Source organism: Phyllosticta capitalensis (assembly GCF_038381095.1).
Source record: "Phyllosticta capitalensis strain CBS 128856 chromosome Unknown BKA78scaffold_3, whole genome shotgun sequence".
Taxonomy (NCBI): Eukaryota; Fungi; Ascomycota; class Dothideomycetes; order Botryosphaeriales; family Phyllostictaceae; genus Phyllosticta; species Phyllosticta capitalensis.
In genome coordinates, this window is record NW_027117441.1 from 2,935,796 (window position 1) to 2,963,262 (window position 27,467).

A 27,467-nucleotide genomic window follows, 5' to 3' on the forward strand; every position below is an offset into this window, starting at 1 on the left:
TACTATCACTCTCCTTTCTTTGTCAAACTTCTACTGTCACTTTCGCCAGAACCATGGCGCCTGTGGTCCCACACGTTTTCCTTCTTTCCCTGGCGGCCTCCCTCTGGAACGGTCATGTCACAGCTCATCCAGCAAGTATGTACCCGTCGACCCAAGAAGAGCTTTTCCAAGCACGTGGGGATGTGGAGGATGTCGGAGGAGCATGCCCGAGCGACGTCGTCACGACGACGCTGACGGTATATGCTGCAATTGCCTCTTCGGGATATGCTTCTCCATTGTCGTCCACTTTCTCAAACAACCCTCCTGTTTCGTCTTTTCCTTCTGCATCGAATTTTCCTCCGTTTCCCAATGCTTCCCTTTCGTCGGTCGGCCTTTCCTCTCGTGTTGTTTTTTCTCCCTTGCCGAATTCTTCCGTGCCTGAATCCCAACTCGTCACTCCCGCATCTACAGCGGGTGGCTGCACGGAACTGGCAGGGTCTACCGGCAACATCCCCTCACAAACGCCTTGTTATTCGACAGCTCAGCATTCAAGCTCAAGCTCAATTGCCCCTTACTTCCCAACGTCGAGTGGCATTTCGCGTTCATCATCATCGTCAGAGACTGACCAAAGCTTTCCTGCATCGCTAGATCCCGGTAATGCGGGGCCGACGGGGCCGAGCACACCACTAGCAACATTCCCCTCGTCAACAACCCGCATCTCGTTGAAGACAGGGACAGTCTCTGTTACGATTCAGTCGACGACGCCGACTGCAGCTCCCGGGACGACCGGCACCGTTCTCACGTCGCTGCAAAAATATCCACAGGTCAGCGTCTGGCCGACGGCTTCATTGAGCGTGGCCTCGGCCCTCCCGACAGCCGGGGTCAACGTTACCCTAACCAACACCACCGGCGCCACGTGCGAAATGTCCTCTAGCTCCAACATCTTCCAACCCGTTGCGGGTGCAGACAATGCCCCGCCAAGCCAGATACCTATGGGCCAGAAACACCCTGTATCTCCGGCCCGCATCGCCAACCCGAATTCCGGCCCATTCCAGACAAACAAATTTTATGCCAACCTATTCCTAGGAAACGCCTCTTGGCCGGCATGGACGCACCCGTACTCGGTTTGGTGGGCGAGAGGTTCGGGAAACTCGAAGAGCTATGGCATGGCCATGGCTCACGTCGAGCGCTCACAGCTGACGTTTGGCCCTGATACCGACCATGAAAGTGTAAAGTACTACATCAACCCTGTCGGGATCCAATCAGTGGTCATGTCGGCGAAGGAGCTAGGCCCGAGCACCGCCATGACGGTCGACACGCTCGATGCCTTTTCCGTCAACGCCAACTTTGCAACGACCAATGGCTCCACGCCACTGCTCACCTTTCCTCTGGTCCAAGGCATGGGATTCGTGACTGGAATCTACAATCGCGGCACGCCCCAGATCAGCAGCGGCGTCATGTTCAAGGCCGTCGTCGGTCCTTTCCAGGTCGACTCCAGCACTTACAAGTACCGTCTTATTCTAGAGGACGGCAACACCTGGCTCCTCTATGCTGTTCCCGCATCTGGAAGTGACTATCCCAAGCTCAACCTGGTTTCCAACACCCAGCTGCAAACCAATGTCACTTGGTCTGGAACCATCAGTATCGCCAAAAATAACCTTGGAAGCGATGGAGAGGAGATCTTTGACTCGTCTGCCGGCGCCTATCCGACTAGCGTCAGCATCTCGGGCACCGCCAACGGTTACACGGGCAGCTATACCTATAGCTTTACGAAGAAGGGCCTAACTCAAAAGACGCTACTCATGTTCGCACTGCCCCATCACGTGCAGAGCTTCGACTCGATGACGACGGACTGCAAGACGGACCTGACTTTGGTCACCACCACCAAAGGCAACGCCACTGCTATCATCAAAGATTCGTGGACCATGGTCGAAAACAACCTACCGGTCTGCATGGGCTTTGCTCCCTGGTCGCCGAACAAAGGTTCCATCACATCGGTCTCGTCTAAGGTGAAATCTGCGGTCGTCTCCGCGGCTCAAACCGAGCTGGCCCAAAACATCACGGCGCAGACGTACATCGACTCCATGTACTTTAGCGGCAAGGCGTTTGCCAAGTTTGCCTCGATTGTCTGGGCCACGCACCAGCTCGGCGGAAACACGACTCTTGCCGCTACCGGGCTCAAGGCTCTCAAGACCGAATTTGCCAAGTTTATCAACAACAAGCAAATCAACCCCCTCAACTACGACCCTACATGGAAGGGCGTCGTCTCCAGCGCGGGCTACAAGGACTCTGGCGCCGATTTCGGAAACACCTACTACAACGACCACCACTTCCACTATGGATACCAGTAAGTAGCACCCATGCGATGCACTGGAACCTGCTGACTTGCGACAGCGTCTACACCGCCGCCGTAATTGGATCTCTCGATCCCACTTGGCTCACGAACGGAACCAACAAGGCGTGGGTGGACATGCTGGTGCGGGACTTTGCAAACCCGGTCAAGGATTCGCACTTTCCCTTCAGCCGGTCATTTGACTGGTTCCAGTAAGTTTTCTTTGCATCCCGAGAGATTGGTCCTGTCGGCAGCCGAAACTAACGTCGCACAGCGGACACAGTTGGGCCAAGGGCCTGTTTGAGTCTGGTGACGGCAAAGATCAGGAGTCGTCTTCGGAGGTGAGTCTGGCTCGATGTTGGAAACAATCTGGAATAATTTGCTGACGGAGAATCGTTGGATAGGATGCATTTGCGTCATACGCGGTCAAGATGTGGGGCAAGACGACTGGTGACGCCGCCATGGAGGGCAGGGGTAAGTTTTTCGGATTCTGTGTCACGAGCCGCATCCGGCTTGGGATGATCGTGATGTGTGGTACGCAAGGCTGACGCTGTCTCCTTAGGTAACCTGATGTTGGCGATCCAGGCACGCAGCTTCCAAAACTACTTCCTGATGGAATCGGACAACCCCAACCAGCCGGAGCAGATCATCAACAACAAGGTGACGGGCATCCTGTTCGAGAACAAGGTCGACTGGGCCACGTACTTTGGCGACGAGTGGTTCTACAAGCAAGGGTAAGCACACGAGCAACATCCCGATCCAGACTTTTTTCTTCGTCTGTTTGCTAACGCTGTGTCTAGCATCCACATGATCCCCGTCCATGTGCCATCGGCCTACATCCGCACCCCCAGGTTCGTGCAAGAGGAGTACGACGTGTACATGAGCGGCGGCCGCATCGACAGCGCGACGGGCGGGTGGCGCGGCATCCTGTACGCCAACACGGCGCTCGTCAACGCCTCTTCCGCCTACAACTACTTTGCCAACCCCAACTTCGACATGGGCCTTCTCGACGGCGGCGCCAGCCGCACCTGGTACCTGGCGTTCTCGGCGGCGCTCGGCGGCGCCTAAGGTTGTTGAAGCGATTTACCTTTGCAAGGAGACCGCTTATGATGACGTTGTGACGATTTACTCCGCTTTTCTTCTGCCCCCCCCCCCCCCCCCGGGGCGGAAATGCGAGCGAATGAAATGAAGCAGCCTGTCTGTACATACATAGACGCACTGGATATGGACGGACGGACGGCTATGGGTATGGCGTTGGTGGATTTCTGATCTTTTTTTGGGGTTTGGAGCGCAGCGCCCGGCACTGGCACAGCGGCGGTACGGTACCATGGAGAAGCTTCTGGGGGTTTCGTCGATTTGCATATCCCCGGCGCATACCACGGGGGTTTCCAGCACTTGCTCCTACTTTCTTACCCTCTCTAAATTTCCCGGTTGGTTAGTTCGTCGATTTTTGGGACGGACGGAAGGAATCCTTTTCCTCATCCATGGAAGCGAGCATGGGAAGGGATGACATGGGAATCGGGTCTTCGGGTGTATTTTCAAACCTGGTTGAGGAGGAAGGGCAAGGGTGGGTGGACTACCCTTGTTTTCTCATCTTTTCTGCCTTATCTTAACGTCGTCTCTCTCTTCCTCTGTCTCACTCTTCGCGGTCTGGTTCACGTTATACGACTAGTCCGTGGGTATTCTTGTTAGCCTACCTAACCTAACCTACCTGTATCCTACTTTTTTTTCTCTTCCAGGTTCGAGTATCTTCTTGACTGGCCCTACGTATACGCGCGTGCCCTATGAATTGAGTGCCGAGGAGCGCGTCATGGCGTCACCACTTGTCGCTTGCGTTGCTGCTGGCTGGTGATAATATTTGCAATGGCTCCATGTCATTGTTCGGTTGAGGCGTGAGGCGTGAGGCGTAAGGCGTGAGGCGTAAGGCGTAAGGTGCGCTTTCCACTCTCCTGCTTGCTCACTTGCGCCTTGTTTGCAAGCCGGGGCAAGTGTTTGATGGCATCATCATTGTCGTCATTCATCGCTTGCTTGCTCTCGACGCTTGCGTCTGCGTCGTCTGGCTGGTTTTTGCAACGAGGGTTCCATCATCGTGCCGTTGTTGCCAACCAGCTGCACTGGTCGTCGTCGCTTGCGCCCTTTCCATCTCCATGTCCATATGCCAAATAATGCCGTCTGGCTTGACCGTCATCATGTGCAGGTTTCGTCCGGTGGTGTTGTTTTTTGCGGAATTTGCGACAGGTCGTGTCATCAGATGGAGAGAGGCGCCACCGCACAACTCGTGATTACCTTGCAAGTTCTTTGCAACTGATCATGAGCGTGCTCTTGCTGCACTTCGCTCGCACCTGTCCATATTCCCAAAAAGGAAGTTGGTGCTCTCTCCCTCTCTCGCTTTGTGGCTGTCCGTGCACCTACATACCAATCACTGCTCGCTCCACAAAACTAGGTCCACTCCTCAGCAAAAAATTTGTCACCACCACAAAATCTCGAAACCTTAAAACCAAATTGCAAAACGTACAACAGGCGGGATTCGCTGCTGGTCACCCACGCAACTACTAATCGCCCGCAACGTAGCTTGTCTATGGAAGAGCGGACGGGGTTCCGAATTCTCTACGTGCTATGGTCGTACGTAAAGGTTGAGGCCGAGGAAAGAGTTTATGAATAGGACAAAATGCGGGGAGTCGATGCGCGGGTTTTTGGGGGTTTGTAGTGGCGACAGGCAGGCGCGCAAGTGTGGAGAGCGATAGACGCATTTCCATTCCTTGTGCGCAGATGGCAGCCGAGAAGAGGAAAAGGGAGGCGCGAGAAGCAACTCAGTTCAAAATGGGCCTCCACCCGCTGCGCGCGACAAACGCCTCGACGCCCTCGTCCGCCATGATGTCGGCAGCCAGCCGGCCCGTCACGACGCTGCGCTCGACGGCGGGGCCGCGGACGGCGAAGGGAGCGAAGGCGACGGCACGCTCGCCATCGCCGTTGTCGGTCCCGTGGCCTCGTCTCTGCCGCCGCCGCCGCCGCGTGGAAAGGGAGCCGCTCAGCGTCCGGTTGAGCCCCACGTACCACTGGCGCGAGTGCATGCTGTTGATGCTGTTGGTTGCGCCCGTGTAGGCGTTGGTCGTGCGGATGGTGGATGTTTCGTCGGAAGCGGAGGCGGACGAGCCTGGCTGGTTTGCGTTGGTTGCGCCGGTGGTTTCGTTTGTCTTTTCTTCGTCGTTGTTGTCGCCGCCGTTGCCGGCTGGATCAGGGGCATCTGAATCTGAGTCCGCGTCTGAATCTGAATCCGACGATGTCAACGGCGGCGCAACAGCAGTTGAGCGAGAGGAGGCGCCAGGTTGGTGCAGCCTGTGGTAATTTCGTCGACGACGGATAGGACGAGACGACGTGGACGGTGGGTTTTTGTATCGTGATCGAGGCACACGATTTGCAGACGGCAGCCACATATTGATGGTGTATTTGCGCGGAAGCCGCGTCCCGTGCAGACGGAGCGTGATGCGGGACTGTTTGGCCGGCAAAGACACGGAGTCAGCAGCGGCTCAAATCTCTTCTTGAGAAGCAGGTGGGGATAGCTGATGAACATCTGACAGACTGACCTTGTGGAAAGCATCAATGAGCCGCTGATTCTGCGACATGTCGGCTGCTCCAATTCGCATATCATCCTCGCCGCCGGAGGAAGACGACGACGACATAGAGTCATCAGTCTCCTCCCCATTCACCGCCGTCGACGGGTCAAGAACCTCATACTCGCCCGTATCCCAAATGAGCAGGGAGCCCGTGGCATGGGAAGCAGATTCAATGAGATGGTTCTGCGACCCTCATCAGCTCAGTCACCCAACGTGCGACCAAGAAACCAGGGGTTAGAATTACTGACCCACAAACAATGCACCCGCGTCTCAACCGCCAAGCGCGTCGGCCGCTTGGACTGCGGGTTCCCCGGCAGCCCGTAGGGCAGCGCAAACGAGAGGGAGCTCGAGTGGGAGAATTGGAGGCGCAGGTCGTCTGTCAGAGCGTTGCGGTTAGTGTTATGGAATCCAGACACAAGCAGTCAACTAAACTCAAAAATTGAGATGAAGAAGCCACAGAAACAAGAAGCGTCACCCCAACCTACAATGCACACCAGCAAGCGGATGCTCATGCTGATGAACCACAAAATGGCAGCCGCCCGGACCATCATTGCGTCGGTACAATTCTCCATAATCGTCAATCGAAAGCTGCCGCTCTTCCTCCCCCTTTCCCTCCTCATTCTTCCACCTCACCGCGCGCCTCAGCCGCGCCGAAAAGTACTCGAGGTGATCATCGATTTTCGCCTCGCCGGCCTCGATGGCTGCGAGGCTGGGTGAGTTGGTGGTTGCGATGGCGGCGGATGGCTGCGTTGGTTGGGCGTAGCGGGGGACGCTTGGCGGATGAGGTGGATGTGATGGGGAGGGGGAAGGGGGGTCACGACGAGCTTTTTTGCGCGGGGGCGTGGGGGGCGAGATGGGGCGAAGAAGTGAGGAGGGGGCTTGTGGCATGATGATGTGTGTGGAGCAATTATTTGAGGACTTCAAGCATGTTGGAGGTCAGTGGTCGTCTGTCGGGTTGGGCGTGGTTCCGCTCCTCCGCCAAGATCAACCTTCCGCTCCGCCATGCTGGCGGCGGAAGGTCCGCTGGCTGTTCCTTGCAGACATTCACCAGTCTGGAGACAGGCCTATTGGAGCTGACATGATTGTTCGGTGCAAGAATTTCATCCAGCAGTCAACCAGCCACCGGGTATCACTTCTAACAGTCTACGATACACAGCGAAAGAATAGCATCCACACCATTTTTTTTTTGGCTGCTTTCTCTACCAACCCAACTCAATGCCGCTCACTGATACCATCAATGCCTACCAAGTCCTCTCCTAGAGACTACCCAACTCGAGCCAATTCTCGACAAAAATCAGCACGGCGGCCTCCTTTTGCAGAATGTCTCTAAACTCGTTGAAGTTGAGGGCGCCGGCGCCGCGCACCGCCACTTCTTGCTGCACGCCCTCGAGGACCGCGAGGCGCGCCAGCCGCTGCGGCGACGGCTCCGCGGTGTGGTCCTGCTTACGGCGAAAGGCCTCGTTGATGTATACGTTCGCCGCCTGGTACTTTTGCGACGAGGCGGTGACGAGCTCGCGGATGCGCTCGTCGCGGTAGGCGTGGTTGAAGAAGGCGAGCAGCTCGTCGGGGAGCGAGAGCGAGTTGAGCGACAGGGCACCGCGGGGTAGGTTTGCGCCGTCTTCTTCGTCTTCTTCCGAGTCGCCTTCTTCTTCGTCGTCTTCTTCGTCGTCGTGGTCTCCGGACCCAGACGAAGTGCCCGAGGCGGAGGTTTCGGAATCGCCGTCGTTGGCTGTGTCTCCGTTGGTCGTTGGAATGTCAGGACTGGGTGTGTCTGCTCTGGCGGGGCGTGAGGAAGGCCCGGCAGAAGCATCGTGGCCATTCATCAGTGTCGATGCAATGGACTCGTGCTGCTCAATATCCGCTCCCATGTCTATCAACGGTGGCAGTGGCGAGGAAGACCTTGAAGAGGTCCCAGTCAATGAAGATTCTGATCTTTGGGGAGACACAGGCTCCAGGGGAGGTAGAGAGCCGTCGGAATCGGTCTCAGACCTTGGCGGCGAAGGAGGCTCGGCCGGCATTGGGTCGATGACGCGGCGGACGGACAAAGGTAGAGTAAGAATTGAGTCTTCCACTGCATGTGTTTGTGAACTGGCCTCTGACGCGCTGTTCGGGCGGAATTGTGGCATCGTTGGATCGCGAATGATCTCGGCAGCTCGCCTGCTTTGGCGTTCTTGGCTGGGAGTCGGGACCATAGGCCGTTGAGTGTGCTCGTCAACCTCGCTGTCGTCCGACGAGTCGTGGTCTTCATCGCTGCTGCCTTGACCTTGGAAGTAGTATTCTTCCTCTCTTTGCTGGCACAGCTCAACCATCTCATCAAGCTCGTGGTAGACAAGGTCGATCTCCAATTTCGCGTACCACCTTTCAGCGTCGGTCGGCGAGCTTGCCGCCTTGAAGTCTCTGACTCGCTCGACGGCTGCAGCAATCAGAGGTTTGGCAGCTCCGAGACCAGTGGTGAGTTTGATGTAGCCTTCGACATCGGTGTCTGGGGATCCGCCATCTCCAACAGCCTCTTTCAATATGTTGAAAGCGTCCGCCACAAACGTGTCAACAGGATCAGCTTTCGACTTTTCCAAAGGTTCCGTTTTCTTTGGGCTGATGGCAGCCCAACTCCTGCCTGCAATCATTGCCGCAAATCCGAGAGACACCTCAACAACCCACTCGAATTCTTCAGACCAAGTCAGACGGTCGTTTTGGAAATCCACCCCGTACTGGGTCTTCATCGACTGACTGAACTCGTCAATCTTCTTCTTCCACTGTGAGCGTTCGGGCTTGGTCAAAATCATCTCAATGTACAGGTCTTCCTTGCGCTTGAAGATGGGATCCAACATCTCGTTGCACCCCTGCTGGCTGACCTGGTAGAGAATGTCTTGGCCCAAGTCCTCTTCGGCCTGTGGAATCTCGTAGCCTCCCCAACGCTCGCCGACTGGCCGAGATGATGTCGAAATGTCGGACCGAGCATCAGATTCCAAGTCATCTGCGAAACGCACGCGCGAGGACGAGCGCGAGTGCGAGGGCCGCCTGAACACTGAACTTTGATTGGCATCTCCAGCGTCGCCGGCAGGTGTGGCGGCTCCATCAACAGCATCGACGCCGTCACCGTTCCAGCCTTGAGGGGTTGTGAATCCTTCTTCCTCATCAATGTAAAACTCGCGCCGTCGCCAGCGATCCCTGAGAGCTTGTTGCTGTGATCTTTCCGCACCGTAGAGCCCATCTCCGTCAAAGGTCGGACCAGGACGTCGCAAGCGGCCAACTTCTGAAATGAACTCCGAACGGTCTCGAGCGTCATGGCCACTCTCGTTGACAACATTTTGTCCTGGCTCAGGATCATGATCGGTTTGGTTGTAAGTCTTGTTTCTCAGGTTGTCACGCCGTTCTCTGTTGAAGTTTGGCCCTCCAAGGAAAGCAGCGCTCAGAGGTTGGCTGGAGTCGATGGTGTCCATCGCGCCTGCCACACTCAGGTGCTCTTCCGCCACCATGAGCATGTCGCGAGTCTTTTCTTTCAAAATCGTAAAGTAGGCCCGGAAGATGCGCAAAAAGTCTTTTCGGTTGACGCAGCCGTCACCATCAATGTCGTAGCAGTTGAAGATTTTCTGAAGCTTTGGCACACTTGAAGTTGTAGTTGTCCGGATCATGTTCATGCCTTCGACAAACTCTACAAAGTCGATAAAACCATCGCCGTTGGTGTCGAAGAAGTGGAAGACGCGGTCGTAGACGAGATTGTGTGCAGGGATTTTGGCCGTGTAGCGTGGGATGAAGGCCTTGTCAAAAGCGCGCCTGTCTATTCTTGCTCCTAGCTTTTTCGGGTCATGCTCCAACTGGACATTCGCAAGACATGTGAACTGTTCCCAGAGTCCGTCAATCTCTTCCGGGTCATATCCTGTTGATTGCTCCAAGCTCCTGCGCACGGCGTTGGGGACCATGTTGGGCATGAAGTTTGGATTACCGGGGAAGTAGACGGGCATCGGATTCCGGGTATAGCCAAGATATCGTGCCGGGACTTTTACTTTCTGGAACATGTGTGTTTTGGGATGTATATCCGTAGCCTCGCAGTCGGAGCACAAGTCGTAGTCAATGCAGTTGGTGCAGCGCCAGCGTATGCCCCGGATAGGATTGGTTCGGCACCCATCGCAAGTGATGCCGCGGTGTACGATTCCCTTGTTCCGAGCCTGCTCCTCTGCAATGTAGTACAGAGTCTTGCGAAGCGCGTGTCCGCTCGAATTATCGTTGACTCCATTCTCAAGAGTTCCTGGTCCAATGTCTCGCAAGGATGCCACGTCGGTCTCGTCGTCGTTGCCAGCAGGAATCACAATCGCTTCTCGAGTTCCATCCGCTTCTGGTCGCTGAGCCTGCTCCACTCGATTGTTGTGCCTCGTAAACGCAGCAAAAATGCGATCGCGTGGAAGTCCCCATCCGAGCAAGCGCCGGTAAATGCTGTCGCTCATCGAGCCAGTGACTATGATGTTGCTCCCCACTTCTTCCCAGAGATACATGTTGAGGAATTGTCGCTGCACGTCGCGTTCCAGGTTCCACGCCGTTTCTTGATCCGTGTGGCATGTAGTGCGGAACCAGTCGGCCTCGGGCAGTCTCCCTGCAACAAGCGGAATTCTATGCCGTCTTGTGGGGTCGCTCGGGTCGCTGACGACGAATATGCCGTACGGTCTCTCTGGAGGCGGGTCATCTTCGTCTATGTCTTCGATGGTCGCGTCTGCTGGGTGTGACTGGGCGCGACTGCGTGGGTTGCGCCGTCGGTGGACCGCGTTGCTTCGATGAAGGCTGGACGAGGGCGGCGATCGATTGACGTAGAGGAGATAGCCAGCGTAAAGGACAAAGGCGCCGACGAGGGCAGCGTAGACGGGGCGTGAGCGAGAGAGCGACGCGGCTGTAGGCACTGAGGAAGCCATGCGAGCTTGCGGAGGTGTAAGCATTTCGCCGCGGAGGTTAGGTTATGACGAAAGCGGAATTCCAGATGGAGGCCGAGCCAGATGCTCGTTGTGAGGCCGGTCAGATGGCAGTCATCGTTTCCGGTCAAGGAATAGCAGGCTGAGGGCCAAGAGAGAATGCGAAAGGTAGGCGGCGCAGCAGAAGGAGCGTAGAAACTGTCCTGTGAGCAGTCATGCGTTTGTCGTCGAGGCCGGGGCGTGGATAGGTTCAGCCTTGACTGCCGAGCTTTGGCCACCCTCGGGTCGTGCCGCTGGCTCCATTCCGTCCTCCTGGACGTCACCTCTTCAATCAAGACACCATACTTCTCAAGTCAAATCAACATCATCGCTTCTATATTGGCAATTCTTTGCTCATCATGTCAGAATCTCACAGGCCTCATCAGTCGTGCTTCAATATCAAAATCGGTCTGAATTAGTCGCACCAAGTTATTCGCAAGCTATACTACAGTCCCTGTGGTCCTTCTTTCCTTTCTTCTCGTGGACCAACTTATTGCCAGCTTCCTCCCGTCTAAGGTAACCTCTAGCAGCCTTCCACTCTGTCCGCCAGACCTCTATTCCAGAATATCCAATCCGATTAATCCAATCCGAACCGCTGCGGCCCGTATGCAATGTTTTACGGCTGTTATCTTCTCCGAATATAATCTCCGTCCTGAGTCGCCTCTTGTCGAGGCCTTTGCTCCACACAGCGATCTTTCCATAATCTTGAAGGTTGCTGGCGTTGTTCAATCGTTGTCTTAGTTGAGAAGCCCCTGCGGGCTCAGCCACGGAGAAGGGTCCAGGAAACGACGGCTCACGCTCGTCGTCCTCGTTGATATAGAATTGGCCAGATCTCTCAGCCTTACTGATGGCCTTATCCGCCTTCCACTCCTTGAGTTAAATGGTCTGCCGTTCAGTCCTGGGCTCTTGTTCCTCCGGGCCCTCATGATGGTAGCCCGTTGTCAAAATCAAAATCCATCAGTAATAATCGCACCAAGTAACTCGCAAGCTGTACTACTTGTCTGTCTCCTCGCATTCCGATCCAACCGAGATATACAGCGTCGTGTCGATTCGCTACTCTTCGTCGTAATCGTTGTCATCGAAGAGCCCCTCCCGGTCCAGCCAAGGAGAAGGGCCAGGGTAGGTCGGCTCGCGGTCGTCGCCCTCGTCAACTTATAACTACCCGGACTTTTTGTCGTCGTCCATTCCTCGAGTTTGATAATATACAACTCAGACATCGGCTCTTGCTCTTCCCGTCCCTTGCGACGGCGGTGGCCCGTTGTCAAAAATCAAAATCAATCAGTATTAATCGCACCGAGAAACTAGCTAGCCATACTACTTTGGTCTTTCGCCGCTCGAAATCATCGCCACGTCTCGTTGTCATCCCTGAGGGCCTCCGACCAAAAGCCAATCCGCAATCGAAACCATCCGTCTTGTGTGCTGTATGTTACAAGTCTTTTCCGTTTCCAGGTCCTCCTGCCTCTGTTCCGTCAGTTTTCCGCCGTGTCTATCCTGCCCCCTCTATCCAAGTGTGTCTTAGCGCCCTGGTACTTCGTCAAATCCAACTGTACGGCACCAGGTCGAATTGTTCGTTCTTTTCAATCGTTTTCTTCGTCGAGGAGCCCCTCGCGGTCCAGCCACGGGGATGGGCCCGGGTAAGAGGGCTCGCCCTCATCCTCCTCGTCAATGGAGGAGTCCCTTGACTTCTTCGCCTCCCTTGCAGCTTCGGCCGCCTTCCACTCCTCAAAAGCGATAGTCTGTCTCTCAGTAACGGGCTCGTACTCCTCAGGTCCTTCGCGACGGCGTCCCGCCGTGAACAATCCAAAGATGCAGTCTGATCTTCCGAAGCATTTGTCGCCTGGATGAGCGGTACATGGGAACATGACTTCAGAGTGCTCGGATGATTGCAACAACCACTGGACAGGATCGTGCGCTCTTTCCAGCACTGGGTGACGCGGGCCGAGTTCAAGGAGATTCTTAAATTGCGGCGGACGGCGGGGCAAGCGCACCCCACCGTCGCCCTCTTCTTCCTCGCCAAGAATCTCTGCCAGTCGTGCCTCTTCGCGGATCTTGCGTGCGACCTTCAACTCTCCCTCTGGATGGTTCATAGCGGCAGCGTGGATCCTGGCGAGCTCGTCGTAGATGAGGGCGTCTTCTGGAACGCAATCGAAAACGATTCCCAGGTTCTTGACGTGGAAGAAGTGGCTCACCATCAACTGGAAAATGTAGAGTTGCATGCGGTAATGACACTCAAACGCCCACGGCACGAATCCGTAATGCTGGTTCTTGCTGAGAAAGCTGCGCTGCGTCTTGCGGACATGAAATTTCAACTCCGTGATATTGAGAGTCTGAAGGCGCTTGAGTAGATTCTGGAAGAATTTTACGGTCGATTTCCGCTCACGATGTCGTTGAGCTCCGTCTTCGTCGTCGTCTCCTGGAACGGTCAGGAGGGGCTGGTTGCCATTGCCAAAGAGCAGAAGCAAGTCTTCGTATTGAAAGTTCAACTTCAGCTTTCTAACACCACGGATTGAGGAGCCCATGTTGTCCAAGAAGCGCTTGAGCGACTGCGGAACGTCGAACGAATAGACGTTCGTCGCTAGCAAGAAGTCGGCTGCCAATCCGTTAAGTGGGGGAAGCCCTGGGCATCGGAGGCCGTCGCGGTCTAATCTGGGCAAAGCCCACCAAAGTCCCTCCGTGATTTGCCAGCCTTGAGCGACTTGCGGCTCTGGGTCTGCATCACCCCTCGCAATCGCACCCCGGGTTGCCGGCCTCTCGTACGGGTGGATCTCTTGCGGCGAAACCAAGAAGCTGCAAATGTGGAGCTTCAGCTCAACAGGAAGGCCGGCAAAATTGAACTTCTTGTCGTTGGCCATCCAGTACCGCCAGAGCGTCTGCTCGTCAATGTCGTCGGGACGCTTCCTTGCCGCCAACTTGTCCAACCAGATGGAAAGGGGAATCTCGTTGCCTTCCGACAGAGAAATCATGACCACTTCGTCAGAAACCCATGCCTTGACAAGGCACACAGGCAATTCCGAGGACTCTACCTCATCCATCCAGAACCATGGTCGAATACAAACGGGCTCTCCAGCGCCTGGAAGATTCTGCTCAATATACCAGCTTCCACGAAGGACACTCTCGACGTTCCAAATGACCATGTTGTCCGCCATTGCCCAGTTGTGCATGCTGATGTCGGCCCATTGCTTCATCGTCGACTTGATGCCGTGGAAGATTGGAGATAAGTGCCGGCGCCGAAAATCGTCTTCTGAGCGAGGATCCCAGATCTTCCATGGTACAGCGAAGGGGCCATCCAGTTCTTGACACTCGGCGTGACAAGCGATGTAGTGATTTGCAGCGGACGCCAGGCCTGCAGAGAGAGGGTCCAGATCCTTGGCTCTCTTCTCCTGCTCCTTTTCGTTCCTTCGACGACGGCCTTGGCTGCCGTGACCCTGTTGACCCCCGCGCCCTCCACGGCCGTGGTGACCGCCCCTTCCACGCCCTCTATTCCCACCTCCACGCAATGAACTGCCGCGGTCCTCTCCACAAGCTGGTCCTACAAAGGAAGCATTGGCAGCTGTTTGCGTCCATCCGCCGCGGCCGCGGCCACGACCCCGCCCCTGACCGAAGCCTCGTCCCTGACCAAGGCCTCGTCCGGAGAATGTGGTGTTGTTGCCTGCCCTTTGGTTCTCGTCATTACGGTGAGCCTGTGCTGAGGCCGGCCCTGCGGCCACAGCCTGGTCGGCTGCCCGAAACCTCCTGCGATTCATAGTGACGTCGTGCAGATGCGATGTAATCCGGTGATGGTCTGGTAAAGCGCCGGAAAGTGGTGAAGATGCCGCTGTGACACGCGGTCTTGGAGTGCTGAGGTACGATGGACCTGATGATCTGCCGCTGTGGCCTGCGGCAAGCGCCAAGTTCTGGCTCGGTGATCTGGAGTGGCGCTCGCGAGAGAAGGCGGAAGAGATGGTGGTGATGATTCGGGAGAGAGGTCGAGACGCTGATGGTGAGAGGAGATGCGAGAGGATGTGGCAAGTGAGGAGAGATGAGAGACGGTCGTGAGTCTGGCGGAGGAGCCGATGATCTGAAAGTGTGACGGAGGGCAGATGGAAGAGCTCGAGGTTCTAGCGCCAAAAGAATGGACCAGGTCTACGAGCGAGGCCGAAGAGAGTCGAAAGAGACAATGGAGCTCGCGATGATCTGGCGGTGTCGTCCGTTGCGACACACAGAAAAGGGCTGTCCAAGCTGACGCGCACGCGTGACCGTCCTCGGGAGCGGGGAGACGCGCAAGGTCGGAAGAGAGAAAACGCGCAGGGCCGTCGACGTCTAATGAAGGGGTAATAGTGCAAGGGGAAAGGTAAGAGAAGAGAGCACAGCTCTCAAAGCGCCTGCGACGTGGTGGGTATCCAAAAAAGTCGGCCGGAGCAGTTGATGGTCGGGCGAAGAAGAAAAGAGAAGATCGTGGGCTCGCGGCAGAGGTACATGTAGATATAGCCCCAGGCAGGGCAAGCGGACCGCGCAACAACAGCAGGCAGGTACGGCCGCGTTGGGAAGGCACCCATGGGTCGCGACTACCCCTTCTGGCTGCAACGGTTCGGGGCCCTGCCAGGTGCTGTCGCCGTCAGTGAGCCACGCCATCAGGTGTGCTGGACCCGACGAGGTATATACTACATGCACTTATTCATTGTGTCATTTCGGGAATGATGCACGCTTAAAATGCCCCGTCAAAGGCTTTGATATGGCAATGCTTGCGTGCGCTTGCGCAAACGACGAGGGGGAACACGCAAGCCAAGGAGGTAGAAATAACACTGCGTCACGTTGACATTTCAACATGCCCGCCTAATAGGGTATCTATGGAACAGCAAAACCAGCAGGTCATACACGCGCGCCACTCGCTCAACTCAAGCCCGTCCCTCCAAGACACCCGCCACCTGTTCCAGAAACACGTTGAAGCCCTTGACCTTTTGCAGCAGGCCGCCGCCGCTGCCGCTCGTGCTGACCGAGGCGGCGACGTCGTCAAGCAGCCAGTGCAGCGGCATCTCGGGCGCTTCGTCCTGCCTGTCTTCTCGCTCTGCCTTTTGCTTGCCCCGCTGCACGGCGAGCTCGATGTCGAAGATTGCGGCGTTGAGGTCTTCCTCGCTCTGCCGTTTGGTTTCGGCTTCTTCGTGCTGCTGCCGCACAGCATCCATCCTCAAGGCGATATCGTCCCGCTCTTTCCGGATGTCCAGGAATTCTTGCGTGAGAGCCTCTCGTCGCTTGCGCGTGCTCTTCAGTCTAGCCTTGAGCGACTCGCCTGCGTACGTGGCTTCTCTCAACTGTAGTAGCTGCGAGTCGAGCTCACGGGCAAACTCCTCGATGGTATTGGTCCGGCGCTTGAGCTTGGAGCGCTGTGCCTTGTCGGCCTCGTCTGCAATACCGTCACGGAGCTTGGTGGAGATGTCCTCCATTTTCTCGGACATGAATTCTGCAAGCACATCGACGGCGTTGACACCTGGGACGCGGCCGATGGGAGCCTGGAGACGGGGATTGGCAAGATCATCTTCGCCGTCTTCTTCCACGGGCGGTGGAGCCTTGGACAAGCGGTAGACAGTGATTGGAATGGTCCGAATTTCCCCAGTTTCCCCTTCGCTTGTCCGTTTGCGTTTGGCTTTAGTCTTTATGCTGCGCGCCTTCTGAGGTTTGGGCTTGGCCGGCCGGCCAACCTGTTTTGCTTGCGCTGCTTTGTTGCTTGTAGGTCTCTCAGGGGACGGCTCTCGGGAGGGAGCGTAGTCCTCTTCGGGCTCCTCTTGATGAAAAGATGGTCTTGATGCGCGGGGTGGCCTTTCCGCATCGCCGACGCGTATCTCACCAGATCTTGCTAGATCCGAATGAGATTCCTCTCCAAGCTCATCTAAACTTTCATCCCCCTCCTCGGTGAGAACTTCAGGCTCGGGAATATTTCTTCGGGCAGACCTCTTTGCTGGCAGAGGTGTGACGGTAGCTGCTGTTTCCTGGCCGCCTTTTTGTGCTGCTTGTGTCTTCGGCGGCCTGCCTCTCTTCTTTGGGGCAGCAGCACTCGATGGCGCTTCATCGAGCAATGCTGATGCATTTCCTGAGGACTTTCGAGGTCGACCACGTTGCCTCTTGACCGTCTCAAGGGGACTGGCGATATGTTGGCCTGCACCATTCACGGTTGATTCGAGATTGGATGAGCCTGGCGCCCTGCCGCTTTTGGCACTGGACAATACATGGCTCCCGTCATGACTGGCTAGCTCGTCCTGTGGCTCGTCCATCATAGCTGATGGGGTTATCTGTCTCCCTGCGGAGCCTAACCGCTGCGCAGACTGGACGCGATTGCTCTTGACCGAGGACATTTGATATGCCTCATCATTTTGCTCCAGGTCGTCTTCCTCTTCCTCCTGCGGGGCCTCCAGTACCGGTGTGGCTCGCTTCCGCTTCCTCCCAGATGATGCAATTGTCGGAGTCGCTACGTCGGTCTCGGGGACGACGGGCGGGAGCCTTGCACTTGCGGCAGATCGAGACGACGAGCTTCCATCTTGGGGGCGAATGTCTGCCGACGCGGAGCGTCCACGCGGCGTCTTGCGCGACGACGACCCCTTTTGTGAGCCTGGCGCGCGTTGTGATGACCGGGAGGCAGGAGTGGCTTTTTTGGAGGACGAACGGCGAGACGATCGCGGGATGGGTTGAGGAGTGCGTTGGGAGGTTTGCGGGTTGGAGGGCGCTCTTGGAGTTCGGCGAGGAGTCGGCTGTCGAGTGCTTGCAGACGCGCCAAAGGTAAAACCGAAATTGAGTCCGGTGATGCCACTCGTGCTGAAGCATGTCAGAATCACGTCGTCGCAATGATTACATCGTGAGACTCACCCCGCACCGCGTTGGCGCATCCGCCGCCTTTCCTCGCGGTCTGCGAACCCAGTTAATATCTACCCTTCAAGCCATTGGCAGACGTTGGCTTACCGTTTGTCGCCATCGCGAATGTGCTTAGTGTTACATAAAAGAAGCAGATGAGCTGCGCCGTTGACAGACGCGTAGACGTGTTGAGTGCGACGCGATGTTTGGAGGAGGACCGACTCGAATGACAGGGGTCCAATAGCCCTGTCGGACCACGTGACTTTGGCAGACCACCTCCCACCGGTATATTCTACCAATTTATGCAAGATTCACGGACTCATAGAGCTTTCAGTCGTCTCTATATTTCTTGTGGCGTCTCTGAGTCTCAGTAGCTAATTTACAAATAATGATATTAGCTTCTAAGTGCTAAAAACCGACAACAAATGCTCGTTTCCACTGGACCTCTGCAGTTGGAAAATCATGACAGATTCTACAACTACTTCAAGCTGTTGCGAATTAGCCAGGCATAGTTTGAAACGATGACGGTGAATGACTTTGCAAGAAAATAAAAGAGTTCACTTGATTTTGGTTGGAGGAGAACCAAGTCCGGGGGATCGATCTGACCGGCCCCAGCTCCCGGCTGCGGATGATCGACAAAACCGACGTCATCTGCAACAGCAGTCGCATTTCATTCTTTACCACATGCCAAACGCTTCCTTGACTTCTACAAACTCTCATCTTCCGCAAGACTCTCGACCCACTCAATACAATTGTCTCCGCATCGACATCCCAACCTGCCATCCACAACCATGGCCGAAGCTCGCAAATACGTTCTCAAAGTCACTGTCGGCCCCAATTACGACACAAGCACCCATCAAGAAGTCAAAGTCAACACCTCAAGCCCAGTAGAGGTCTCTACCAAGGACATTGATGCCTCTGTCAATGTCCGCATACAAAATTACCGCGGTAAGACTCTGCTGCACGTCCGGGAGATTTCAGACCCTGGGGCTTACTTTTCGCAGGCCTGCCCAAGAACTCGCCAAAAACCTCGCCCTATTTCTCTCACACTTCACACACCGTCGACCTGTACGGCATCGCGTATACATTTCGCTTGAAGCAGGATATCCCCGGCGACAAGCTCGTTTTCGGCAATGACTTTGATCACCCAATCCGTGACCGTTTGCCGTACGGCTTCAGCACCGCCTTTGGCTGGGTCAAGAGCTGGATAGATCCCACCATGGAAGGCGACGTCTACGCTGATGAGCCGTACCTCTACTCTCCCGTCCTCAGCTCCATGAACATCCTCAACGTGGGAGAAAAAGGCCAGAAACCGGCCGAAGCGGCACAAAAGGCTGGCTCTGCAGTCGGCGAAGGCGATGAAGCTGCAGTCGTGTTTGAAGAGGGTGCAGAAGGAGACGGGAAGGATGTGCGTGAGAAGGCGTCGATGCCGGCAGATGGCCCGTCCCGAATGAAACACTTCCGGCATGAAGAGCCAAGAAAGGAATTCGTGTTTGAAAAGGACCGGGCCTATTCTTGTGACTTTTTCAACAAGTACCTCGACTTCAATGGTGCGTGCAAACTACGCTTGTCAAGAATTTTGCTAATCAAACTTCCAGACTTTGCCCTCCGGCTCCCTATCATCACCATCCCAGTCATCAAGTCCTGGGACGGCCAACCTCTTCGGTATGCTCATTTGCCCCCTGCTCGAAAAGTTCTCCTTTCACATCTTTGCCGTAAATCAAGGCGTTAGAGAACCCCCTTCTTTGCAACAACACTCGCTATCGTACTCATGTCTGCCATTTGAGCAGTTTTCCTAACTGATTGAAGAACTCACACTCTCAGATACGTCTTGAAAAACATGATCACCAACGAGCCGCTTTTTGTGGTCCTCTTCACCCTGATCCCAGCCGACCAGGTCGAGTCCAATACGACCGAATCAGATGCCTCTGAAAGCGACGACGAAAGCACTGACGAAGCCAAGGACAAAGCCACTGAGAAGAATCAGGACGACAAATACGAGGATGAAGGCGTCGACTAAACTGTATTTGCGTCCCTGGAGTTTGCACTTGAGAAAGACTCGGCAGTTACCATTAGCTGCCCATCGAAGCAGCTGTCACAAATCCGAATGCGAGAGGAGCTACCTAACCAGCTACCCAAGGCAGCTTTCACAAGGCTTCGCAGCTCATCGCGCCAGAAACTTCAGACACGCGGGTCTGTTCTCCTGGAACAAGCGGAACTACCGATCCTCGAAGTATTCCCCAGTTTTACTGATCTTTAGGCTGGAAGCAGAGCACGAGTTCCCCTTTTCTTTGTTGATATTATCAAGCAAGACTACCTAGAGCTTTCCGACCCATGAGTTTGTTTAGGCATGTACAGGAGAAAGCAGGTTTTTACAGGAACAGCAACTCAACACTTGTCAAGTCATAATCAAGAACTCCATTCTCCCTGTACCTAGCCACTCTCCTCTACCTTATGCTCCAAAAATCTCCCTCACCTTTTCAATCTGGCTCACTCTAAAACCTTGTGACAACAGAACTAATACATCTTCTTCAAGACGACGCCTCGAGATCAAGATGGGCGCTTCTCTCCCTCCGAAACGTCTCAAAATAGACATGGTCCTCCCACACGCAAAAGTCGCTCAAGTATTTCGACTTGGGCCGCTCATCGAAGAACTTGAAGTCGTAGTTGAGCACAATGTGGGCAAAGAAGAGCTTGAGCTCGTGGGTCGAGAAGAAGCGTCCGGGACTAGCACCACAAAATGTCAGTCCTCGTTCAGGGGGTGGCAAGGCGTGTGAAGTACGAAAACAGCAGACAAAGGAGTCAAACTTACCAAGCATGCTTGCCATGGCCAAACGCCAAAAACGTATCCGTGGTATTCACCATGCCGACCTCGGCCTTTCCGACAAAGCGATCGTACCGAAACGTCCGCGGGTCGTCGTAGAAGTCTGGGTCCATGTGGATCTCGGTCGTGGGCATGCCGACCTTGGTGCCCTCGGGGAGCAGCGTGCCGTCGGGAAGCATGACGCCGCCCTTCTGGACAATCTTGCGCTCGACGCCGCGGGCCTTGAAGGCGCTGAAGCGCAGGCTCTCGCGGAGCGTGCTGTCCATGAGGACGAGGCGGTTGACTGCGGCCTTGTTCCAGACGCCGCCGGCGTCGCGCAGGACGGTTGCCGCCTCGTGGCGCAGTTTGGCGAAGACGTCCGGGCCGGCGCACAGGATGTCGATGATGGCGCCCATGGCGGCGGCGCTGCTCGTGTGGATGCCGACGAAGTTGAGCGCCAGGATGCGCGCGCACAGCGACCGCGGGTCGTGGTCCAGCGGGTCGTGAGACTTGGCCGCGAACCGCGCCATCAGCTGCAGCATGTCCGGGTTGCGCTCCTCGTGGTGCGAGTCCTTGGCCGCCGTCGCATCGTCCAGGTGCTTCTGGATCAGCGGCACCAGGTAGCGCGAGCAGTGGTAGTCGTAGTAGCGGACGGGTAGCGCGGCGAGGGGGGCCAGGATGGGCTTGAGCATGGCGGGGATGAGGTGCGAAATCATGGCGGCGCAGTTGCCAATCTGGTGGACGTAGTGGGACGAGTAGTGGAAGTACTTTTCGTCGTGGGCGATTTCTTTGCCGACAAAAACGCGGTTGGTGATGCACGTTAGGATGACGCGCATCGAGGCTTGAACGCTGATGCGCTCCCACTTGCCCGGCACGGCGCCGAACCAATCGTCCAGGCACTCGCTCATCTCGTCAATCATGACGCCCGTCATCAGGTTCAGGTTCATCTTGTTCAGCGCCTCGACGTGGAACGGCCGGTGGAACTGCCAGCTACGCGGCGACGTGTACGTGAACTCGACATCGTTGATGAGCACCTCGTAAATGGAGAGGACCGAGTCAGGCTGAGCAACGAGCCAGCCCATGTAAGAGGGTGGCAGGACGACCTCGGCTTCGAAAGTCGAGTTGGGCGTAATGCAGGGCTTTCCGTGTTTTCCATACTGTACGTTTCGGTCAGTTGGCGAAGACTTGGTGTTTTCTCTTTTACTTCTCTTGCTTTGATCCTTACCAGTTGGTATCCTTCCTCGATATTCTGCTTCGAGTGATACAGCTCCCGCATGTTGGCTCTGATCTTTGCGAACCACTCATTGCGCAAACCGACCCAGGGCACTCCCTTTGGAACGACTCGACGTCTGGTCGCACGGAGATGAAATGCGTAGATGATGACCGGAAGTGCGGCAATCAGGTAAGTCTTCCAGCCTGTCGAGGAGTAGCCAGTAGCACTGCTCGTGTCGGACGTTAGCAGAATGGTTTCCGTCACGTTGTCCATGGCGGCGGCTACGGACATGACTGAAGGGTCGACTTGCGGGACGGGGTGGAAGTGGGAAGTCAAGAGTCCAATTGGAACGTGTGTAGATTTATAACTTTGGTGATTGGTTGGGTTGGAACAATATCAAGGTGACAAAGAAACATCTTTCATGAGCCGTTGGAGCCAAGAAGGCCACTCGTATGGCTTCGGACGAGCTTGACCAGTATTGTAGGTGTACCAGTGGTTGGCGTTCCTGGAAGTTGACATCCAAACCTAATGATGTGAGAAATTTGTTATGCTCTCATGTGGTGGGTCTCGTCCTCATGCTCATCGCGCAGGACGATTTGTGTAGACGATGAAAACGTGGAGGCAGACAAAGGGCTTGCATGACGATGATGTCCATTCGGCCTTATCCACCATGCTTCTATTTTCGAGTTCATCACCCGCACCCAACCTCGATGCAAGAAGCCGAGTAATCATCATTGGCTCTGCAGGACAAAAAATTGCAGAGGGAGAATTTCCAAGGATATTGAGCAGAGATGGACAATGATTTGCCTGTGCAGAGCCAGAGGCTGATTGTTGCTGATCGCGAATCAAAATTAGAGCGTTTGGCTCAGTGTAAAGTCCGTAAGTGCAATAAGATTGATCCCTTTGTATCCCGTCTCTTTGTCTAATGCTGGATGTCAATCAAGTTTAATATTGCTGAAATGAGGACTTCGATGGACCGGCAGAGGCGATATTCTGTCAGGGAGGGGTATTAGCGGAAGATGCCCAGATTTCGTTTGTTGTTCTCTTCCTATTTCGACTGATGTGATTTTGGTGGCCATGTGAAGAGGAGAAGGCGGCGTCGACGTTGTTGATGCACAAGGATCAGGTTCGGCTATCGCATCGGGTTAGCGCCGACGGTTGCTGTGCCAACGTCGGGTGACGATGCATCTGATGACGAAAACGACCGGCCCCTTCTCGACATCAACAACGACCGACACAACCGTCCGACACGCCTTCCATGTCCAACTCCACATTGCTACTGTCACTTCATTGAACCACTTCAACACCATCACATTTACACAATGGTTGCTACACGCGCCCAACGTGCTCACACCAAGGATGAGCCCGCCGCATCCACCAGCGCGTTGAAGCAGCCTGCGCGTCGAGGCAGAAAGGTTGCTATCGAGGAGCCGGTCCCGAAATCGAAAGCGCCAGAGCCAAAGACGCGTTCAGCTGCCTCCAAATCAAAGCCGAAAGCTCCTGCGCCCACCACACGGAGGACAAGAGCGAAGGATGCAGAGGCGCAAATTTCCGAAGATCACGACCACGAGGAATCAGAGCAAAAAGCACCAGCACAGCCGGCTTCTACGACAACAACCGCGAAAAAGGCTGCCACAAAGCCTGCGACGAAGTCGACGACAACTACCGCTCCAGCAACGCGTAAGCGCCCTGCCAAAGACCCCGAGCCAGAACGTGCGCCACCTCCAAAGAGACAAACCCGCGCTCGCGCGACCTCATCTGCGCAGATGCCTGAGGAAAAGAAGGCTGCACCTACCAGGCGCGCCACAAGGGCGGTCAGGGACGAGGAAAAGCCATCCGCAGCGGTGAAGCCATTGGCACAAAGAATAAAGGTCACCTCGAAAGAAACCAAGAAGGCCACAAGAACCGAGGATGCGCCACTATCCGACAACGAAGACGTAGATGTGCACATGGAAGAGGCAGATACCGCACCAGAGCCTGCCGAAACGGCCGACAAGACCGCCGAACCACAAGAATCAGAACCTGCTGTTCATCAAGATGATGTTAGGCGATCCACACGGAAGACGAGGGCCAAGACGCCCAAATCCACAAGAAAGAGCAAGAAGGAGGATGCAGAGCCAGAGACATCGGCTACTCCGATGCCTGCAAAGGCCAACCGTGGCGAGGATGTTGTCGAGGAAGCGCAGGAGACCAGGCCACAAACCCCCAAGGTGGCAGAGACTCAGCAAGAGGCTCCTCCAAGCGCAATTCCCGTCAAGACACCACGCGACAAAATCGCAACTCCGGTAAGATATACAGGCCATAACGAATCGATCATGGCGTCCGAGAAATCGGGCTCATTCAAAAGGATCCGCAACTTACACATAAAGCAGGCCACGTCGGGAACAGAGCAACAAGTGAATGAAAGGACGCTTTCAACAAAAGAGAATGCACCAACTCAAACTCCTGCGCCGGCTCAACTGGCGCAGGCTTTGCCTTTTGCAGAGGCCGCCACGCCTTTCTTCAACCCCAGGGCACAGGCTAAAATTTCTGCTACCCCTGCGCCGGGTCGACTGGCCCAAGCTTTACCATTTGCGAACGTTGCAACGCCATTTTTCAGACCGGATCAGGCACCGAAGACGCACAGCTTGCAGGCTGCAACTCCTGCCTTCAAGAAGAGCACGCTACTTAGTGGGACCCCCCGCAGGGACCCCATAGCTTCTCCCTTCAAGCTTGCACCCAAATCTGCTGCCAAACCAAGTCAATCCGAATCGTCTTCTGCAAACCTGCTCGCAAGTCCTCCAAAGAAGGGTCCAATGGCTGCTTCAACGCTCAGAATGACGCCCATGAAGACGACGGGCACAAGGACCGAATTCAATAGCTCTCTTCTCCAGACCCCAGCACGAAAGGGACTCATGCTCCCTCCCTCCACGGCCCCTGTCAACAAACACGGGCATGGAAGCGTCCAATCAAAGTCGTCGCTTTTGCAGACTTGCCCTCGCCGTATCGCTCTCCCTCCTATGACCACTGCAAGCGCTGAAAAGCCGGTCGCAAAAATGGGATCGCTTTTCTCGGCAACACCGAGGAAAGTTCGGATTGAGGGTCCGCCCGCTGAGACGAGTGTGCAGGATTTTGCCCAGAACTCCGTATTGGGTGCAACACCAAAGAGGCCGAGGACTCCGGCTAGGAGTCCAACACGCAGGTTTGCCACGCCTGGAGAGACCCCTGCCAAGTCACTCGTCGATGCGGATGCAGGTAGTCCAACGCCTGTGAAGCCAACTCCTGCTGGTCTGAAAGACGTCGATTCCGCTCTGCGCATGCTCAATGATGACCGAGATGCTTCCATGCTCTCCCCGACTCTGAATCCAAACACGCCCACCGAGCAATTCATGATGAACGTGATTGAGAAGTTGGACCTCGACATTGAAGAGCAGTCTCAAACTTTTGAACGTCTTTCGGCAACCAGCAGTCGAGACCAAAGCCCAGGCGTCGAGGCCACACGTAATGTCGATGTCGATGAGATGGATGCGGAGGAAGGGCAACAGGTGGTTGAGGAGCCGGCGACCACACACGCCAATGAATCTGTCGAAGAGGAGTCCATGTCCGAGGACGACGGGGAAGTGCCTCAACTACAGGCGATGCCGAGCTTTGTCGAGCCTGAAGTCACCATGCTTCAGAACCATCTTGAGAAAGCGTTGGCAACAGTGGACGAGGAGGTTGAGGGTGAAGCTGAGTTTGCCCCAGCCGACCGACAAGATGCCCTTGTCACCCTTGAGTCCAAGGCCGCTGAAGAGACGACTGCATACCCACAGGAGGTGGACATGGCTCCTGAGGAGTCTTTGCTCTTTGTCGAAGACCAGGATGTGTCCGTCTTGGGCGAAGTGGACTCGCCTGTCAAGGTGCATTTGGAGGTGGGCCCCGACGAGCCAGTAGATGAGCAGCCCCTGGAAGAGATGGAGGAGCCGAAGCCGGTGTCATTCCACATCCCAGAGCGGCCATCGACGCCCGAACCAAATGAGGAACGCGCCACCGCAATGGCTAAGCAAAAGGCAAAGACTGAGCAGCGTGTGCGCCATAAGCGCCTGTCTCTTGCGATTGGGCTGGAGAGCTCGATCAAGAAGCCTCGCAAGAGTCTTGCCTTTATCCCTTCCATGACTCCCAAGAAGTCTGCTCTTCGTTCTCCTTTCAAGAAGCCCTTTGGCTCTCCAAAGAAGAGCGTTGCCTTTGCTGCAGAGCCAGTGTTTGAGCAAGCAGAGATTGTCGACAACCCTGAGGAGTCTGCGTACATCCCTCGTCCTGACTTTGGACTGCTCTCCGGCATGTCATTTTTCGTTGATGTCCGCTCCGCCACCGGCGAGGACGCGGGCGATTTGTTTGTCCCTCTCCTGGAAGAAATGGGTGCCAAAGTTGTCTACGACTGGAGCGAGACCAACAGCAATGTGACGCACGTTCTCTTCAAGGACGGCTCCAACGACACGCTGCACAAGGTTGCATCATCCAACGGTTCTGTCCAAGCCGTCAACATCGGCTGGGCTCTCGAGTAAGTCTTTCATCCACCCACCCATACCGCACAATCACTGACCTAATCTCCCTCCAGCTGCGAGCGCTTCAACCAGCGCCTCCCCGAGTCGCCCTACCTGATCGAAATCGCCGCCCTCTCGCCCTCACACCGCCCGCACACCCCCACCCGCGCCCTCACCCTCCTGAGCACAAACACCACGCCGACCCGCTGCTCGTCAACCGCGAAGGCCACGCCGCATGGCACGCCCTTCGCCCTGCTTCACCTCACGCCCAAAGCCGCGCCTTCGCCTTCGGCCAAATCCCCCGTGTCACCCTCCGTCGCCGACATCGCCTCGCCCACCACTCTTCTCTCCCCCTCATCGCGCCGCCGCTCCACGGCCGGGGACAAGGAAAACCGCGGCCAATCGCCGCGCACGCCGTCGCCGGCTCGCAAGGCCTACGACTCCATCGAGAACGAGCCCTTCACCCCCGGCACCCCGTACTTCCTCAACCCGGCGCGCATCACGCAGCAGACGTGCCCGCCCAAGCAGACGCAGCGCGGCTTTTTGGACGGCGCGCGTGCCGGTGGAGCTAGTAAGAGTGCTGTGGATGAGAATTTCATCGTTACCCCGTTTGCCAAGCGCCTCTTGCTCGCAAGGCGCAGCTTGAGTCCCGTCAAGAGCGTCGTCGGCGCGTTTGGCCAGGGTGCTGGCGCTGGGTCTGGTGCGGCTGAGTTGTGAGGGGGTTGGCATGGTGGGGATGAGCGGACGAGGACGAGAAAAGGGGATGAAAATTGTTCACGACTTTCTTTTTTTGACTTTGAGGTTATGCGTTCAGGCGAATGGAAATGGGGGAGACGGAGTCGAGCTTGGGCGTCTACGGTTTTCTTTGTTTCTCGTGGTTGGGATTGGGATGGGATGGGATGGAATTGAACCATTGCCGATTGGAACGGGTCTCCCTGGTCTGGATGGGGAATTGGCGTCACTCTTTTTCTCACTTTGAGACTTTTTTCGCTTTCGCAGACGGAGTAGACACAGGCACATCATCGCTGTGGTTGATACCTTAGTGCTAGCAAAACACTCAAATATCTCCTCCTTTTCCTTCCAGCGGCTCTTTGCCAAATGCCAAATGCCAAGGTTTGACTTTTTGGTCGTGAGTGAGTGAATGAGTGATGCTTGGCTTGGTGGTCTGAATGAATGGCTGGTCATGGGAATGTGGTTTGTATTGTAGAAGTGCTTTTGTTCTTGTCTCCTACTGGGTGTCTGGATGGGAATCGAGGAGAGGGAAGGGA

The 27,467-nt window shown here is 55.6% G+C and overlaps 9 protein-coding genes across 9 annotated transcripts; 3 read left to right on the forward strand and 6 right to left on the reverse strand.

The window, feature by feature from the left end:
• Nucleotides 1-902: 902 nt before the first annotated feature.
• On the forward strand, nucleotides 903-3,379 carry BKA78DRAFT_351474 (endo-1,3-beta-glucanase Engl1; the record flags this gene model as incomplete). Its single annotated transcript, XM_066891180.1, has 6 exons — nucleotides 903-2,326; nucleotides 2,374-2,523; nucleotides 2,586-2,652; nucleotides 2,716-2,785; nucleotides 2,874-3,045; nucleotides 3,112-3,379. 6 exons carry the CDS (start codon nucleotides 903-905, stop codon nucleotides 3,377-3,379), a joined length of 2,151 nt encoding a protein of 716 aa, XP_066747127.1.
• A 1,516-nt stretch (nucleotides 3,380-4,895) lies between these two features.
• On the reverse strand, nucleotides 4,896-6,813 carry BKA78DRAFT_342424 (DNA polymerase ligase-domain-containing protein; the record flags this gene model as incomplete). Its single annotated transcript, XM_066890384.1, has 4 exons — nucleotides 4,896-5,802; nucleotides 5,896-6,108; nucleotides 6,174-6,301; nucleotides 6,411-6,813. 4 exons carry the CDS (start codon nucleotides 6,811-6,813, stop codon nucleotides 5,122-5,124), a joined length of 1,425 nt encoding a protein of 474 aa, XP_066747128.1. The 3' UTR covers nucleotides 4,896-5,121.
• A 46-nt stretch (nucleotides 6,814-6,859) lies between these two features.
• On the reverse strand, nucleotides 6,860-11,033 carry BKA78DRAFT_310321 (uncharacterized protein). The gene has a single exon (XM_066888104.1). It carries the CDS (start codon nucleotides 10,848-10,850, stop codon nucleotides 7,182-7,184), a length of 3,669 nt encoding a protein of 1,222 aa, XP_066747129.1. The 5' UTR covers nucleotides 10,851-11,033; the 3' UTR covers nucleotides 6,860-7,181.
• Nucleotides 11,034-12,439: 1,406 nt separating this feature from the next.
• Nucleotides 12,440-14,605, reverse strand: BKA78DRAFT_294175 (uncharacterized protein; the record flags this gene model as incomplete). The annotated part of the gene is made up of 1 exon (XM_066886303.1): nucleotides 12,440-14,605. One exon carries the CDS (start codon nucleotides 14,603-14,605, stop codon nucleotides 12,440-12,442), a length of 2,166 nt encoding a protein of 721 aa, XP_066747130.1.
• A 1,131-nt stretch (nucleotides 14,606-15,736) lies between these two features.
• BKA78DRAFT_294176 (uncharacterized protein) lies at nucleotides 15,737-17,802 on the reverse strand (the record flags this gene model as incomplete). Its single annotated transcript, XM_066886304.1, has 3 exons — nucleotides 15,737-17,645; nucleotides 17,697-17,736; nucleotides 17,790-17,802. 3 exons carry the CDS (start codon nucleotides 17,800-17,802, stop codon nucleotides 15,737-15,739), a joined length of 1,962 nt encoding a protein of 653 aa, XP_066747131.1.
• Nucleotides 17,803-18,326: 524 nt separating this feature from the next.
• On the forward strand, nucleotides 18,327-20,171 carry BKA78DRAFT_310325 (uncharacterized protein). The gene is made up of 4 exons (XM_066888105.1): nucleotides 18,327-18,629; nucleotides 18,686-19,231; nucleotides 19,280-19,346; nucleotides 19,506-20,171. Exons 1-4 carry the CDS (start codon nucleotides 18,473-18,475, stop codon nucleotides 19,699-19,701), a joined length of 966 nt encoding a protein of 321 aa, XP_066747132.1. The 5' UTR covers nucleotides 18,327-18,472; the 3' UTR covers nucleotides 19,702-20,171.
• Nucleotides 20,172-20,204: 33 nt separating this feature from the next.
• BKA78DRAFT_342429 (cytochrome P450) lies at nucleotides 20,205-21,988 on the reverse strand (the record flags this gene model as incomplete). The annotated part of the gene is made up of 3 exons (XM_066890385.1): nucleotides 20,205-20,408; nucleotides 20,494-21,641; nucleotides 21,710-21,988. The coding sequence occupies 3 exons, from the start codon at nucleotides 21,986-21,988 to the stop codon at nucleotides 20,213-20,215; spliced, it is 1,623 nt and encodes a 540-aa protein (XP_066747133.1). The 3' UTR covers nucleotides 20,205-20,212.
• Nucleotides 21,989-22,978: 990 nt separating this feature from the next.
• On the reverse strand, nucleotides 22,979-23,816 carry BKA78DRAFT_310328 (uncharacterized protein). The gene has a single exon (XM_066888106.1). The coding sequence runs from the start codon at nucleotides 23,646-23,648 to the stop codon at nucleotides 23,256-23,258; it is 393 nt and encodes a 130-aa protein (XP_066747134.1). The 5' UTR covers nucleotides 23,649-23,816; the 3' UTR covers nucleotides 22,979-23,255.
• A 756-nt stretch (nucleotides 23,817-24,572) lies between these two features.
• On the forward strand, nucleotides 24,573-27,257 carry BKA78DRAFT_310330 (uncharacterized protein). Its single transcript, XM_066888107.1, has 2 exons — nucleotides 24,573-26,216; nucleotides 26,274-27,257. The coding sequence occupies exons 1-2, from the start codon at nucleotides 24,592-24,594 to the stop codon at nucleotides 26,914-26,916; spliced, it is 2,268 nt and encodes a 755-aa protein (XP_066747135.1). The 5' UTR covers nucleotides 24,573-24,591; the 3' UTR covers nucleotides 26,917-27,257.
• The last annotated feature ends 210 nt before the right edge of the window (nucleotides 27,258-27,467 follow it).